This window comes from Lycorma delicatula, chromosome 1 (genome assembly GCF_047948215.1).
Source record: "Lycorma delicatula isolate Av1 chromosome 1, ASM4794821v1, whole genome shotgun sequence".
Lineage (NCBI taxonomy): Eukaryota > Metazoa > Arthropoda > Insecta > Hemiptera > Fulgoridae > Lycorma > Lycorma delicatula.
In genome coordinates, this window is record NC_134455.1 from 262,247,053 (window position 1) to 262,265,505 (window position 18,453).

The 18,453-nt window shown below is 32.8% G+C and overlaps 1 protein-coding gene across 3 annotated transcripts in view; it reads left to right on the plus strand.

Annotated features, from left to right (window-relative positions):
* Br140 (bromodomain-containing protein 140) overlaps window positions 1-5,609 on the plus strand; it is a 139,672-nt gene extending 134,063 nt beyond the window's left edge. For all 3 annotated transcript variants that reach the window (XM_075376577.1, XM_075376594.1, XM_075376586.1), the window contains exons 19-20: window positions 3,392-3,531; window positions 4,593-5,609. In XM_075376577.1, coding sequence (XP_075232692.1) covers window positions 3,392-3,531; window positions 4,593-4,794 — 342 coding nt within the window. In that variant the 3' untranslated portion in view covers window positions 4,795-5,609. The remainder of the gene's footprint in view (window positions 1-3,391; window positions 3,532-4,592) is intronic.
* Window positions 5,610-18,453: the final 12,844 nt, after the last annotated feature.

Below are 18,453 nucleotides of genomic sequence, written 5' to 3' on the forward strand. Positions count from 1 at the left end.
CATCACATCGTATGTCTCTTTTAAATTAATACAGCAATTGATATCGAAGGATATTTGTTACCGTTGTGTAGTAGAACCACTTTTAAACTATACTTTGATGAATCTATGAAAAGGCGCCAGTCCTCAGGTTTATGAACTTGTCCGAAGTGCAACATAAGCTCATCAATAAACCAAACTATTTTCATCAATAAAGTACTGAGAAAGTTCTTTTTGTTGCCTTTGAAAGCCCAAAATTTTTGTATATTTTTGAAGTAAATTCCAACCTTGCAGTCTTTATCCTATTCCATTCAGCATGATTTTTTGGTAAATTTAAGTCCCTAACCAAGTCATTTAATTCACCTTGTGATATAAGATGTGGCTTATTCAAAGATAATTCAAAATCAAAATCATTGTTGTCTTCTTCAGTACTACTTGATTCTTCATCGCTGCTTTAGAAACATACCTTCGCAGGTGGCTCAGGAACTGGAATAATTTCAATGTGAGGTACAAGTCTGATTGCAGATTGCAGTGAAGGATATTTTACAGTATGTTTAGATTTTTTATAAATTCCAGACACATTTGTTAAACAAAAGTAAAATCAATTACATGATCTCCTTTGGTTCACGCCAAACCATAGGTACACCAAATGGCAAAGCCTTCCCTGTACCTTTCAAACATCCTGTTAGATATAAAGAACAATTAGTGCATACTATATGAGGAGCCCACATCTTCTCCTGATCACCAGTTTTATACTGAAAGTACAAATGATACACTCTTTTAATTAAAGATATAATGTTTTTTCTATTTAATTTTATAGTAAACTCACCACATACATAACAAAAGGCATCCACATCATTTACACAGTTTTGAGGCATTATGACAGTGCACTGTTGACAATCTTAAGACAGCAATAAGACTGAACAAAATTAATTCATTCATAAATCCAGTGCTTAATACAAACAACACAGCTGTGTTTTCAGCTAGATGTTTTGACTTGCACAGACATGATTAATCTTGTCCATGAAGACTCAATGTTCTATATTAGATAAGATGTCATAGTATATGACTATGATATAATTTAATTCTTTGTCTAGTATTGTTTATTTATAGCTTACAAATTATTTTAATAAATATGTTAACAGTTATGTGAAACAATAAAAAAGAGCTAACAAAGTACAATATAGGAGCTTAAAATGCTAACTAATCGTTGAAAAATGAAAAAATCCTCTAATTAAAATTTCCAAAGTTTTCAAAAATGGTGGCGATTGAAAGATCCTCAGTTAATATTAATTTTCAGCATCAAAAAACAGATTAAAATCATGTGTCACATTTTGGGGAACAAAAATTATGTTTATCAATGTTATCTTGAAAATTGCTGTTAGTATGATTTATTTGTTATTGTATGGTGCTGAAAAACTCACTAGAGGTATGAGCATATTTTCTTTTAGTTTTAATATGATATAAAACTTTACCTGAGTATTTTTGAACATGTTTAAAAAGATCCTTTGTTTTAGATCTACATTTTAAATATATTCTCTCTTGTCTGGTAATTCTCACATTTTTCTGAATTCATTTGGATGTATGGATAAACTAAATATCAGTCAGATAACATATTCTTTGTATGAATTTCTTGTATGTATAACTACCTCAAGAGTGTCCCAAACTTAAATAATTTAAACTTATTAAAAATCAAATTATTTGTGTCATTTCAGTTTTCAATTCATACAGTTGCACACTATATTAAAAAGGGCAGCCAGGGAAGATTCTGTAAGGTAATAGGTTAGATAAATAATAACTACAATTAATAAGAGTTTTTGTTGTTAGGAAAGAAATAAGCTATTCAACAATAAAATAATTTTCCAAACTGCTTCAGTAGTAACAGACTGCCTCATATACACAAACCAACAAATTTTGTTTAAGAGAAATCAAAGAAAATTGATTGATTTAAAATAATGAATCATATATTTAATGTCATATATGCCTATGTTTAAGGTAATTCCTCTCACTGACTTTTCTCAATTTTTCTTCTGTTCCTTTATTTTGTACTGAAGTAGCACATTCTAAGCCTCTTGTTATCTACTTAGCTAAGTAGATAACAAGTTTATTATATCTATAATAAACTATAGATATAATATAATAATTATGGGTAAGGTGAAAAGTTCTGGGCCTCACACAGAGATGGCAGTTGTACATTTAACTTCTAGATGGCATTACATAATATCATTTTTCATTAGTTTACTATTAGAGTTTCAAGTAGCTGCATCATTTAGTAGTGTTTACAGTCTGTCAAATTGGAGAATTAGGGCTTTTTTGGAAAATTGTAAAACTGGAAATTCATGCAGAAATTAAATACTATTTTCTGAAAGGCTTAAGTGCAAAGAAAATTAAAGGAGAGCTTGATATGACATTGGAAGACTCTTCTCCATTGAATACAATAGTTAAATGCTGGATCGCAGCATTTAAAATGGGTCAAAAACTCACTAGCTTTGAACCATGCAGTGGAAGCCCTGCTGAAGTGAGTATACCAGATATGAAGAATATACTAGAAAAAGTGGATAAAGTTAGAAGAGTCCATAGGCATTTCAACAGAACACGTGCACAATATTTTGCATGAATATTTGGGCAAGAACACGCTGTGCGCTAAATGGATGCCATGTTTGCTTACAGTCGACCAAAAATAGTGCTGAAAAAAATATTTCAAGCAATTGTTTCAAACTCTTTCGGTACAATCCAGAGGAATTTTTACGTCGATTTGTGATGGATGATGAGATTTGCATTCATCACTACACTTTGGGACAAAACGGCAGTTAAACAATGGATTGCAAAAGGTCAACCTGTTCCAAAAAAAAGGCAAAAATAATTTTATCCTTTATATAGTTTTGGCAATTGTTTTTTTGGGATGCTTATGGAATAATTTTTATTGATTATCTTAATAAGGGTAAAACAATAAATGGTGAATATTATGTAACCCTATTGCAGCATATTAGCAATGAAATTAAGGAAAAACGATGGCATTTCACATAAAAAAAGTACTTTTCCATCAAGACATTGTTCCAGCTCAGACTTCAGTCATTGCATTGGCAAAAATCAACAAATTATGGTTCAAATTGCTCCAACACCCTCTATATTCACCTGATATGACTTCCAGTGACAATCACTTGTTTCCTAATCCAAAAAAATGGCATTGTTGCTGAAGGTGGTTATTTTAAGAAGTTGGAGTAATCAACATACTGAACTGTCATAAGTGCTCTTCTGGAATGCTGGGCTAAGTGTATAGACAAAATAAATCAAAATGTAGCCAGAAAAGTGTTGTTTTCTTATCTAGGCCGATAATTTTTTATCACTTTGATATTATTAAAAATAATCCATTAATTTATTTTTAATTAATTTTACTCTTCTTTAACATTTTTAGATCATCAATCCAAAGATGCCACAAGGTTATGTTCACAATGGAGTCCCAATTCCATCACCTCCAGCAGATGTTTTAGCTTTGGCTAATAACTATACAGAGCCTGTTTATTTAGTTCTTTTCTTTGATACAAAACGTACCTGGTAAGTTCTTTAATGATATTAAAATAAAATTAGAATATCAAATTAATATTAATCCTCCTTATATTTGTATTACTTGCTTTATTGAAATTATTATTTTGGAAGTGTTATCTCTGCAGCGTTGGTGCACCATGTGAACTGTTTAATTATTTTTGATACTGACCTTAAAAGGTTGCATCACTTCCACTGATACCAATAGTGACAATTTAGATGGACTCTATCAGTTATTTATTTATTTACTGTGAAGTTCTGCATCTTAATTGCAGTTTAATGTTTGACATCTATAAAAACCTATCCGATAAGAAGTAGATGTATGTGACTTAAGTAAAGCTTAGCGGTGCCAGTTTTTAATTTTGAGTCTACAATACTCTACTTGCAGGAAAATATAAATTTTTCTTAGGATTTATTTTTAGAAATTTGAGTCAGAAATTGCCAAGTATTGATACTAATAAATATAAACGTAAGTATTTTGTTACAGCAACACACTATTTATCAACCTCTTAGCAGATAATTGGAGTTCATTAAACAAAGCAGTTACCCATTATGTCATATTCATAGAAATGATTAATCCTTAATGTATTGAAGAAAAATTTCAATATACAGAAAAGACACTTTTCTTTACCTTTATTCAAGATAATTCTTATTATTGCTTTTTTTAACTGTCAAATATATCTGGTTCTAAAAATATCCTAAATAACTTTTTAGATGAGTTGACTAAATACATGAAAACAGAACAAATATTTACTGTAACATAATATTATTAATAAAAATATTTATAGTAATATATTAATAAAATTAAATAATTAATAGTAATGCAACTTATTTTTATAGTGGTGAATTGGAAATGTAAATTTAAATATTGTGTGACACTTTAGTTTTAATGGCAGTCAGTAAATGATTCACATTTCATTGTAAGATGTGTAAACAGTATTATATTTTCCATTCACAAATATTAATGAGCATTTTGGGGACATTAGGAATAAAGTGTATTTTATTGGTCAGGAAGCTTTCATCCAGTAATGTTGGAAATAAGTGGTTCTTCTGTTATATTTTTAATTTTTCAGGCAATGGTTACCACGTAATAAACTGGAGCTGCTAGGAGTTACAGATGAATTAGATCAGATCAAGTTGACAGAGTCCCGCAAGCCCGCAGATAGAAAAGCTGTCCGCAAAGCTTATCAGGAAGCAATGGTTCATCGTACACAAACACAGTCAGATAAAAAAGAGGAAAAGATCTCAAATAATGTACCTATGGATGTTGAATGAAGTTTTCATCCTCTAGTGACCATCAAAGTGCTCAAAATTTTCTTCTTTGTAGCTTGGTATGGCATACAGTATTTGCACTAAAAGCTGTATAGTACATGAAAGAGCTTCATTTTGTAGTTCAAATGTAAACCAAATAATTTTTTTTATATTTTATATTTTGTAGAGAATGAATAAAATCAGTAATTTTATCAGATTAGATTTCCTGACTGTTATTTATGTGAATAATTATTAATGTAATATATAAAAAAGAGAAAAAAAAATATACAGGATGTTTTTTATTGTCCATGTAATGTTTCAATACTAAAGACATACTTATCACTTAGAACCGTCAATATAATATCCTTGTACTTAATTGAATCATATAGTTCTCATAAATATAGTCATCAGATTTAAAATTAATTTATTTCTTTACATGAAATATTTTTATTAATATTGTTCAGTCAGTTTTCATAGTAATCATAGTTCTAATAGTTATTAAAGATTTATTTTTAAATTTAGTTATTTTCTAATTCAATCAGATTTAAAGATAAATAAAATAATCTATAAATAATCTTTGATTTTTTAAATTTAGCATTTTGTTAGATTTTCTATAAAAGTTTAAAAATTATGTATGAAATGTTCTATGACTGAAAGATTTTGTATGTTTTTCATGTTATAAAAATTGCATTTCATTTGTTAAATTGTAAGATAGAGGTATAAAACAATGGTTAGAATGGCTCTGTGAGTTAAGTTATCACATAGTACCAGAGGATTATATTTTGTTTAAAAAAAATATTGTCATGAATGGAAAAAATTAAATATAAATCAGTTTTGAAGTTATGTTCTTTCCTTAACCTTTGACCTCTGTTACATGACCGCAAAAAATTGTACTACATGTGTTCAATATTTTACTTCTAATGTATAATTTATGTATTAAAACAATGTCTTTCAACCTTGTTTATTCAATAAGTGCAACAACAGATCACCTACTAACAACTTACTGATATATATTAATAGACACTCACATACATTTTTCCTTTTCTTTGGCATTATCTTTTTGGGTTCTTCTAACTCCTTTAAAATTTCTGAAACTATAAAGATATGTCATCAGATTGCTTTGCAGAGCTGAAACAAGAGTTTCTTGTTAACATGTTTTAATTATTAATAAATAACTAATGTTACTTGCTACTTATATTGTTTAAGCAGCACTTCAGTAAATGTAGTGTGGATGGATGCACTTCTTTGTGAATCTGATGTGAAATAAACATTTTATTAATTATTATTTAATTATCTTTGAGACTGGTCCATTTTTTATATGTCTATAAATATACATTTAATACTGCATATTTTTATATAAATGCAAATTTATTTTATTTTTAACTCTGCCTATACTGTATTTTATGATCAAGTCTAAAAGAGCATCAAACAAAAAAGAAAAAAAAATTTTTATTGCAGCCTATTGTTACAAATCAGTGGATAATGACTGTATTAGCAAATCCCATTTAACAGAAATTTATTAATGAATCTTATATTTGTATCTAATACGAATTCAAGTTAAAAGTATGGATAAAAAAAACTTTAGTGAGTGAAAAGATATTCATACTGAACTGAAAATCACTGATCATGGCCATACATTTACATGCTAGCCACCTTACAGGTGGTACTACTTAATAATTTTTATAAATATTTGACACTCATTTTATCATTGGTAGTTATTAATAATTAGGTTAAATATAAAGAATGTGTATGTAATTATCATCACCCTAATGCTTACCTCTTTTTAGAGTGGTTAGTGGCTTAATGAATGTGTGTTTTTATTAGTAATGTCAGTATCCATTTTATATATACATGTTTAAATTTAGTTGGTGTTAACAATTAATTATAGTTGTTCAGAGAAAGAAAATACCTGAGTTTAATTGTTTAGATTTTTAACTACCAGTTATGAAAAATCTTTTACAAATTAAAGCCAGTTCTGTTTTTCATTAATTGGTAGGCCAAATAATCTCTGTACTGCACAGATAAAAATAAGCAAAAAGAAACTGCACCATACATTTAGTTGGAAACTCAAGGGAAACTGTAAAGAAGCTTGATCGGAGCACATTATTTTTCTTCTCAATTTAGTTCTACCTCCTATTAGAGGCTAGAAAGCATCATGAAAGTTTAATCAATAGGTTTTAAGAACATTATTTCTAAAGACAAAATTAATAAAAAAAGAAGTAGTTGTAGTCCATATTAATCCATTTGTACGTAAAGGGTGTTTGGGCTAAAGGTATCCAAAAGTAACAGCTTACATTTTGAGAACTGGTTAATATGATTTATTTATTTTTTTAATAAACACAAAACATTAAGTTTTAATGTAGATTAATCAAATTCAATATGTGCACCAGGTAGCTCGGCAGACATCTAGATGTTAATCTAACTCTTTGCCAGATGTTTAGGAGAGCGTCTGTGATATTATTAGACCAACGGCTTTAACAATTCTCTGTTTAAAATCATCCAAATCTTCAACTTTTCTTTGGTAAAAACTTTTAATAAACTTTTTATTAACTTTTAATAAAAACTTTAAAACTTTTAAAAACTTTAAAACTTTTAATAAACTTTTAATAACTCAACTTTTAATAAAGCCCCTAGCAAAAGAGTTCAAAGGAGTGATATCTGAAGATCTAGCTGGCTATGCAATTGGATCTCCTCTTCCAGTCCAACATCCAGAGAAATCGTATTTCAAAAACAAAGTAACATCTCAATGAAAGTGTGGTGATGCACCATCTTGTTGGAAACTGAATTCTAGAGGAAGCTGAGGAACAGCAAAATTCTCAAGCATGTCAAGATGCATGTATCCTGTCAAAAAAAAACAGGCCATTGATGCCATTTTTGTCCAATCCTAACTATACACTGACTTTCAGTGTGTCCTTTCCATTTTCAATTACTGTATGCAGGTTTTCAGCATCCCAAATTCAACAATTTTGTCTGTTAAATTTCCTGTATGTATGAAAGGTTGTCTCATCACCAAATAGCAATGTATCAAGATAATTAGGATTGTTTTCGACATTGTACATTATTTCTGTAGCAAACTGATATTGTACATGGTGATCTTTTGATTTAATTAGATGAAAGAGTTGTAACTTGTATGCTTACAAACATAGCCACTTATGAATAATATCCTCAACAGTGGATATAGGAATTTGCAATTTATGACTAGCTCGCCTAATTGACTTTCCAGGATTGGCAGAGAGTGCATTGTGTACACAATTCACTGTCTTATTACTAACTGAAACTTTTGGATGATTTTCAGTTTGTGAAACCAAACTTCTAGTCTCTCTTAAAGTCATAATCCCACTGACAAATAAACTTGGGTGTAGGAGGATCAATATTCCACTCAGTTTGTACACACTGTTGAACTCGCGTAATTGATTGAAACTCTGCTAACCAAAGCACGCACTGAACCTGAATCTTCTGTTGTGAGGTCCACATCTTGACTGACTACAATTGCATTGTGAGTCGGCTTGCCTGCACATGTGTATTCCGCTGATCTTGAGAGAATACAGAACAAATCTTTGAGATATTTCCTGTCGATTGAGCCTATGTTTAAAAGATTATGACGACTGATTCTCTAAATATAGGTCATTACTTTTGAATACCTTTAGCTCAGACATGCTGTGTAAATGTCAAACTTTCCTCTGCATTAAATATACCCTTCACTGAACAGCATATTCTTTGTGTAGGTTGGAAGGTAGATGTGAGTAAGGGAACTACTTAGTTCCCTTACCTAGAATGGGGCAAAACAAAGACACACATGCACTTACCTGAGTCAGTGTATGTGTGTGTCTTTCTGTGGGTAGCAGGTGTGTAATACCATTTAATGGTTCATTTTTTCCCATCCTATATACTCCTACACCCCCTTACCAATGGCAACACATACCCAGAAGCCAGCAAAATTAATTATTGTTCATCAGTCAACTACACTTAGAAAAATTACTCATATTTTGCTGTTTTACTTTGTATTGGACATAGTTAATATTTAAACCAATAGATGGCTGTTCCTTCTTAAAAAGTTTTTATTTTTTTTTTTATTTTACTACTCGTACAACTATAATTCTGATAGCTGAAAATAAGTCTCAGTAACTTGTGTCATGGCAGCTTCTGGTTTTTTTTACACATGTGATTTGATGCCTGTGTTGTATTGCATTTTTCATGTTATATTTGTCTATTTTTTGTTTTATTTTTAATTAAAAACTAGTGTAGATGGCAATGTAATGTTTGTGGTTAAGAGTAAGAGCAGTTAAAGGAGCTATAGTTGTAAAATATGCTGAATGAACAATGTGAAGATGTAGAATTAGACATTGATGCCAGCTTTGTTATAAAGGCAGCTATAATTCAAGTGATTCTAAAAGTAGCATCATTATTAATAACATTGAAATAAATATAAAAAACATAAGTAATATTGTAACCAACTGGTAAAATACATTGAAAAATAAGTGAAGCCAGAGGAGTGGAGTATTACAGCAGTACAATGATTAGAGTTTGACAAAATAATTGTTACTGTATGGAACTGTTCTACCACCTTAAAAACTATATGGAAGAACTTCTCTACATCAGAGGTGGTATGTCTGTGACTTCAAGCAACAGCATTATTGTACTTTTTCCATTTGATTATGGAGTAAGGAAAATATATTGTAGAGTTTTAAAGCATGCTTTGACCTTGAAAAGTGCAGAGTTAGTCATTTGAACATGAAAAATGTTTGGTTGCATTACATTACTGTTAAAACTTTAACATATTATATATATATATAGTATAGTACATTAATATTCTTAAATGTAATTAATAAGCCCACAAACTTAATAAGTTATTGTAAAATTTAGAACTTAACATAATATTTTTATAATTTTTCAAGTGAAAATTGTTTGTTGTTTTGTTAATTTATATACATATACAAGTAGAAGCAGATAATATTTCATATAGAGCAAATTAAAACATTTTTAACTTATGTAATAAAGTAAACCATTGATGTTGGCCAAATGCTTGTCTTTAATTTTTAAAAACAATCATTTATTCAGCAGAAGTCTGAACAGAAACTCCATAGTAATAGTGATGTACTTGGTGAAGATTTGTAAAATATATTTCATTATGTAAAATCAGTGGAGAATAACTAACAATCTCAGTGTTTCAGGGTATTTTTTGGTAAATATTTTAAATATGTATTATTAGTATTATTTAAAAACTTGTTAACCCTTCAGGTGTGGATTTACTGTCAAACATAATGAGTAGACGGATCTGACAGACCTCTTTTGAAATAATGTTAACACACTTCTCCAGTGATATTATTTATTAAAAGAGTTTACTGTTTATAATAAAATTTAAAAAAATATATTATCAAATATTCAACAAAGCTCAAAAACTGAATGAATACAAATAAATTATTTTATAAAATATAGAAAATGCAAAATAGTAGAAAATATAGTTTCAATACTTGCAGACGTAAAATGGTTTTTCACAAAAATTGCTAAATTATAAACATAAAAATCTATAGTGTTATTGCAGTTAGAAATACTAATTATAATGAACATAAAAATCTGTAAATACAATAGAATCACAAATATGGCAGAATCACATTAGCCAATTTTTGTCCTGATAGACTGATTTGTTTTAGTAAATTATTGAACACATATATTATGATAAAAACAAAAAAATGTAAGAATTACACAATCTGAATATAATTTTTAAAAATTGAAGAAAGAAAATAGTTTCTTAATGAAAGAATAAAAATAAAAACAAAGAAAATACTGAACAAATAAAAAATCCACCGAGTACTCCAAAGTAAAATAAAATCACATATTTGGAAAAACTTCTTCAAATAATTATTAACATAAAAGCAGAAAATATCTAAAAGTAAAAAATAAAAAATACCTACGAAAGAATAATATATATTTTTAGTAGTTTTCACTTTTTTTTTTTAGTCTCTTTTGGTAATACACAAGTTTTTTTTGGTACAAGAAAAAGATCTTTCAAGGTACAAATTTTCTTGAGCACTGTAAGTAAATTGGGCTTTGACATGATATATATTTATAGTTCATTTTATGTTTAATTCGTGGAGGGCACAGTATAATGTTTTTTAGCGTCTAATTTATCACTTGGCACATTATGTCCATCTGCTTCAACATTTTCAGGTGCAATTTCAACAATTCCTAAAACCTCGCGATTAATTTTTTTGGCTGTATCTTGAATTTTTGGTTTATTTAGCTGGTTAACGAGATGCTGTTGCATAATTTTTTGCATCAGATTTTGCATGAACATGAACGTAGAAATTACAGGATTATGTGCGTATCATAAATACTGAATGTGGGCATTTGCTGAACTTATATTTACAATTCTGTAAAAAATTGCCATCGGCCATCTTGAAGTTCTATGGTTTGAAGAATATTTTGAACACTTCATATCAAGGACATCTACGCCTCCTTTTTTTTTTTTTGTTGTAAAACTGTATTATTTCTGGTTTTCATCTTCAAATGTTTTTAATTGGTGCATACTCGATATCAATATTACGCTCTGATTAGATTTTGCAATAAAGGACGTAAGTGTTAATTTTCTGCGTTGAAACCAAAAAGAGCCTAGATTTACCAACTGGCCTAAATTTTTTCGGTAAAATTGATTCAGGTATTTGTTTTTTTTTGTTTTTAGAAAGTGTCCTGACTTATGTTACACCTTTATCTAATAGCTCCTTCCATATTTCTACAGAACTGAAGTAGTTGTCTGCAGTTATATTTCTGTTGGTACCATGAATACATTTAGACAGTTTTAGAACAGCCACATTTGCTTTACTAAAACGGTATTGCTCATCAACAGTAAGGCCAATTCCATCACAATCTTTCCCCGTATAAATGTAATTGTCATAAAAATAAAAATTGCAGGTATCTGTAAGTGACATTACTTTGATGCCATACTTTGCCGGCTTTTTTGGCATGTATACCCCCAAAAAGGATGCCTTCCACGAAACGGAATTAGCATTTCATCAATAGTTGTGAATTCTCCTATTGAAATAGGCTTTTTACAATTATCACCAAACCTTTTAAAAATTGAAGAAATTGCAGCTGTCGTTTCAATTTTTTTTCTGTCATCCGTTTTATAGAAACGAAGACAAGAGAAATCAAATTTTCATACCATTTTGCTGACATAATTGCACAAAAAATTGGTCTTCCTGACACAGTAGTACTAAATAAAGATTTTATATTTTCTGATGAAGATTTGTAGATAGAACATAATAAAAAATTTGTTACCAGTGCCTATATCTCATCTTAATTGGTAGGCTGGAATTCATTTTGATATTTGCTAGAGTTTTTTTTTTCTTGTATTGTGTAATTTTTTTTTGTTCATTAACTATCTGTAAAATAAGTTCATCGTCAATAAGCAGCTTACACACTTGATAGTGAGTAGCCATTTCATAAATATTATGAGCTGGAGGAAGCAGTCCAGGAAGACCTCGAATAATATTTTGACATTATTATTTGGTTCCTCAACATCACTGTTCGAATCACAATGCAGAATAATCTGATGTTAGTATATAGCCAAGGTCTTCACTGGAATTGTCAATAGTTTAATCTGAAGAATCGCTGTGAGTTGAGCTTTCATTTTCTTCAAAAACCATTTTTGCACAACGTCTTGAAAATCATTGTTCTTCTTAAAATCATCTTAGAATTTTGTAATGGCAATCTGCAGGTGGAGTATTATTACAGACCAGTAATAAATTAAATGTTACGTGCGGACAGGATTATAACAGACTGCAATGATTTATAATACGAACTGGATTTTAAGGAAATACAGAAACTACAATGTAAACACATACACTACTCAGTCAACCACTGGCAGATGGCTACTGAAGGTCAGAGCCCCAAACTCATTAAACAACTTCCACCACCAACCTTCATTCATGCCTGAAGGCTTAATATTGTTCCTACTAAACTTAATCTTTTAATAATGTTAAATAAATTAAACATGTTTTAGCATGTTAGTTGTTTTATTAAAAAAATACTATATATATATATATATATATATATATATATATAGTATTAAATATTATATAATATAGTATTATTATTATATAATTATATTATATTATATTATATAATATAGTATTAAATATTATATATTATTTTTCTAGTACTGGACAGCAGAATTTGCGTATTTGTCTGCAATAAATTTAAAAAAAAACAATTTTGACAAATTAACAGATCATAAATATATATGTATTCAGTTCAATAACAGCTGAAGATAAGGGATCTCACAAAAATCAAACTTTGGAATTAATATGGTAAGTTTAACTTTTCTATTTACTGTGTTGTGATGGTTTATATTTCATTTAATATTAAATTTTATTAGCAGTGGTCAATTGTTAATGAATTATTTGAATTCTCAAAAAAGTAAATAAAAAAAAGTATATATATTTTTTTAAGTGTTTGATTTATAAATATAAGCGCTCTTGAATTAATTTTGAAAACTGTAACCTCCATGTATTATGCTGTTATCATACCTGGAGAAGTGTCCTTTTAATCTAAGGAGGCCTCCCCACCTATTGGCTGAACGTCCGGTATGGCAGGTCGGCCCTCTTGGTTGTTTTTTTTATTTTTATATATTATTAATACCAAACAGATTCTACTTTGTTTTTAACCCTCAAAATTGTTTTCAATAAGTTAGCAACTTCTCTCCAGTTCTCTCTACTACCTAACATATGGTCCACAGTGGTTTCCGGTGTGATTTCTACTGTGAGTCTTCTCCTGTATTCTTCCCATCTTGTGCTGGAGTAAACTGTATGATCTACACTATCTATTTCACTGCAATATCTCCATCACAGCCGAGTTTCTTGTATTAAACCTCAGAAAATATTCATTGAAGTTGCCATGTCCAGTCAATGCTTGGATGAGGCGGTAATCCATCTCCTTATGTCAATGTTCAACCCAGCAGTTGATATTTGGGATCAGGTGGCGAGTCCAATATCCTTTCTCTTTTCTATCCCAGTGAGCTTGCCAGGTAGTCGTAATTTTTCTTCTGGTCTCTTTTTTAGCAACCCCTTCATAGCAGAGCTTTCTCTCTTCTGCCATCAGATCTATTGGTGGAACACTTGCTACGACACAAATTGTGTCATAGGAGGCCATCCTATATGCACAAGTCACACGTAGGAGCAGCCTCCTACGAACCGCCTCGAATCTAAGTCTGTATTTGCTCATGTCCATAGCTATAACCCAGACAAGTGACTCGTATAGTAGAACTGATGTGACTGCCTCTGCAATCACTTTTCTCCTACATGCACTAGGACCAACTGTGTTCAACATGAATCTGGAAACTGACGTCAGTAGTTTCTCTGACTTCTTCCTCGTTTCCAGGATATGTATCCCAAATGTACGGGCCTTATCCATCCAGACATCTAAGAGTTTGTCGACTTGTTTTAATACAGCGTCGTTGAGAAGGAAGCTGACTTCATGCAGTCTTCTCCTCCCTGAAAAATCAGGGCCTCGGATTTTCCTGGCGATAATCTCAGCCCCTTGAGGATATCCACTCATAGATGATTGATAATGCCTCGTTTCCTTTGTCTTCAACTTTCTGTTCATCTCTTTCTTTGACGAGAAGGTCCATGTCATCGGCAAAGCCGATAACATCCACCCCCTCTGGATACCGCTGACGAGGGATTCCATCGTAGGCAATATTCTAGAGGGGGGCCTCAGGACAGCCCTGGGGAATCCTCGCCAGCATATCGAATATTCACCACTGTGAATCTTCCTGGACTGCAGGTAGCTCTCTTGATGACGTTCTGCATATCAATTCCGAAGTCTTCCAGCGTCAACCCTACCACTCGTCATGGAAGGCTGTTGAAAGCATTGGTGACGTCTAAACTGATGATTACAGGAATTTGATGTGATCTCCACGTTCCCGAGGCATTAGAGGCGAATAACCTCTAATGCTGCGTCCACTGCGGACTTTCCCTTCCTAAAACCAAACTGCTTAGGAAAAAGCCCGCCTCGTCTTTCAACTTGATCGGTGAGTCGGCCCTCCACAATTCGTTCATACTCCTTGGTCAGGGTGTTTAGTAAACAAATTGGGCTATAAGCTTCTGGGTCGTCTATTTCAATTCCAGATTTAGGTAAAAGTACTAGTTTACCAGCTCGCCAACAGCCAGGGAACAAACTGCGCGTGAATGCATGATTAAAGCACCCAAGAACTGTTTCCGAAAATTCGTGTATGATTAATCTAGCGACCTTACCCGGGACCCCGTCAGGACCTGGGCTCATCTTGAGTTTAGGCCGAATGGCAGCCGTGTTTAGCTCTTGTAGCGTGATGACACCCTACAAGAGCCTCAAGCGGTGGCAATTCCAACTCCGTGACGCGGAGGCGTGGAAATAGGTTGATAATAATTTCCTCTATTCTATCGGCCGGGACAACTGCTAGCCTCCTACCTAGCTTTTTAGATACAATCTTGTAAGCTTGGACCTGTGGATCCTTTTGTAGTTCTTGGAGGAGCCGACCCCAAGCTAGTCGTTTTTCCGTTTTGATCTCTTTTTTTAATCTTAACTTGGCGGCCTTCCAGTTTTCTCTTAACTCATCAGAATTGGCCCTCCCTCTCGCCAGGCTACGCTGATATCTTCTATTTGCCCTAAGTACTTCGGCTTTTAAGTTCCCTTTGGCCTGTGTCCACCAATAGGTATGTTGCTTGGGCCTCCTTCTCAATGGAAGAATCTCGTTGCAGGCAGTAGTCACCGAGACTGTTAGTTCTTCTGGACACCTTGGTGGATCGTGATGTTATTCTTCCACTAGTCGTTCCTTCAACTCCAGAAGGCTTATTTGATCAACATGCCATGTGTGTGATGCCTGGACGAGCGTCATTCCGCCGACCTCAACCCAAACACCTCTGTGGTCACTTACCAGTTCCTCAGACATAACCCCACAGTATAGTACCTGAGGTGCAAGGACCTTTGCCGCGTAAACGTGGTCCAACACCGCAATCCCCGACCCAATCGCCAGAAGGTGGGAGTGCCATCATAGCGACAAGGCGAAGCGTGGATCTTAAATCGGCCAATGCACCTCCCTTCTGGTCGGTGACACATCCCCCCAACTTCTATCACTTTAACATTGAAATCACCTAGTAGAAGGGCAGGGAAATCAGTGCTTCTGATGTCGTCTGCAAAATCGTCGAGAAACTCGTTAAAATTCGCTCCATGTGGAATTGGGGGATATATAGCAACAATAAGCATATATCCCGTCGATTCTAACCCTGACGTAGCCTTTCCTTGCTTGCAACTCGTGAAGGGAAACCTTCCAGATAGGTCCCTGACCGCCGTATCCTCGTGTGAGTCAGTAATCCACTCACTGATCCTCACCATAGCGCGCCGTTGGGTTCAGAGAGGAAGAGTAGATCTGCCTCTTTGGCTGTGACCGTTTTCTAACTGAGATCGTGCACGAGGCCACTTTTGTTTGCATTGATATACAAAATTTTCATTTAATTGGTTAGGTTTTCATGGAGGCTCCGAACTTGTATCCTAACTGTCCGCACATGGCGCATTTCATCTCGTCACAACAGTTTCGTCTGTGGTGGCCTTGTCCGCCACAATTGAAACATGCCTGTCGCCGATCAAGTCCTTTGCATAACTTTGCAATATGGCCCCTTTCCTAGCATCGGGCTTATCTTCACTGGGAAGAACTCTACAGGATTGCCATCCCACGCATATTCTGCCTTTTTTGACCAGAAAGTCGGTCATTCTTTTCGGGAGGATCACTGTGGTGGTTTGGGTTTATCTAAAGGCAGGTATATATTTTCAGTATAGTAATCAAGCTGATCGTCATCTTTAGGTCTGCTATAAAATCCTACGAATATCAGATGCCAGTCGATTCTTTGTTTGTGCAGATGTGAACGCTGTCACTTTTTTGGCATAGCGGCTTCCCAGATATAATATAATATAATTATATTATTATAATATGTTATAATATAACAAATCGATTCAAAAAAAAAACCCGAAGAATAAAAATTTTAAAATCACATGGTTCTAAAAAAATTAAGTCAAATCAACCCAAAATAAAAATATAAATAACTTAAAACATTGAAAAAAAAAAAAATATATATACAGAGTGATTCAAAGAAACGGGAAATTTTGAAAGTTGTGTTGGTAGTCGTGGGCGATTGGTACCACTTAATAAGTGGCGCCAGCTTCCCTAACCTAACCTGCCATTTAGTTGTCATGGATCCTTGGAGTGGTGCGCAACGTGCATTTGCTATCAAAGCGTTTTACAAAAACAATGACAGTGTGGAGGGAGCGCGTAGAGAATTTCGCCGTCATTTTAATCTGGGAAGGCACGACCGTGTTCCATCAGCACATGCAATTAAAACATGGATATCTAATTTTGAGGAAACTGGTTCGGCAATGAAAAAGAAACCTCCAGGCCGTGAGCGAACCGTCCGTACACTACAGAATGTTCAAGCTTTACAAGATGCTGTCACACGAAGTCCACATCGGTCAATCCGTCGTCTCTCAGCATCTTTAAAATTGCATACTTCAAGTGTTCGAAGAATGTTAGTGAAGGATTTGCAGTACCATCCGTACAAGTTGCAGATCGTCCAGGAACTGAAACCGAACGATGCAGTTGTGCGAGCACAATTCTGTAATGTAATGCTTCAGAAGATAAATGATAACAAAGAGTTTGTTCACGAACTGTGAATGTCAGACGAAGCGCATTTCCACCTCAGTGGATTTGTTAACAAGCAAAATTTCAGATACTGGGCACAAGAAAATCCTACGCAGCTACACCAGCGTCCGTTGCACAGCCAGAAAGTGACCGTGTGGTGTACTATGTCATCTTACGGTGTTATAGGCCCTTATTTTTTTGAGGATGACAGCGGTCTTGCGATTACAGTGACGTCGGCTCGTTACGTAGCCGTGCTTGAAACCTTTGTTGTGGAACAACAAAAGAGATTTCCACCAATTCTTAACACAGCCTGGTTTCAACAAGACGGAGCAACGTCACATACTGCACGAATATCGATGGCAGCTGTACGCCGATTGTTTGGACAACGTGTAATTTCACGAAATGGTGACATTAGATGGCCTCCCAGATAAGCCTGATCTCTCAGCTTGCGATTACTTTTTGTGGGGTCACCTTAAAAGCAAAGTGTTCCATAATAGACCTACTACAACGGAAGAACTGAAGGCAAAGATCCGAGAATCGATTGTGGAAATTCCAGTTGAGATGTTACGTCAAACCATGAACAATTTAAGAGACTTCGTGAGTGTTTACGTAGAAGAGGAGGTCTCCTGGAAGATGTCATCTTTAAAAAATAAACTAAAATGTATGTATCCTAAAATGGCAACATTTGCACAATTACATGAAATAAAATTCATTTTCTAAAAAAAAATTTTCATCAACGTTATTTAATTTTTTTAATTTCCCGTTTCTTTGAATCATTCTGTATATATAAAAATAAATATTTAGGAAAGATTTTAAAGACAAAATAAAAAAAAAATCATCCTCAAATAATCAAAATATAAAACAACAAACAAAAAAAATAGAAATATTTATATAAAAACTATACAAAAAACTAATATAAGGAAAAAAAGAATCAGAAAAAACAAGTAATAAATAAAGCGTAAACTATAAACAAAGGTAACAAGTACAAAAAAAAAAAACAAAAAAACTATGATTAAACA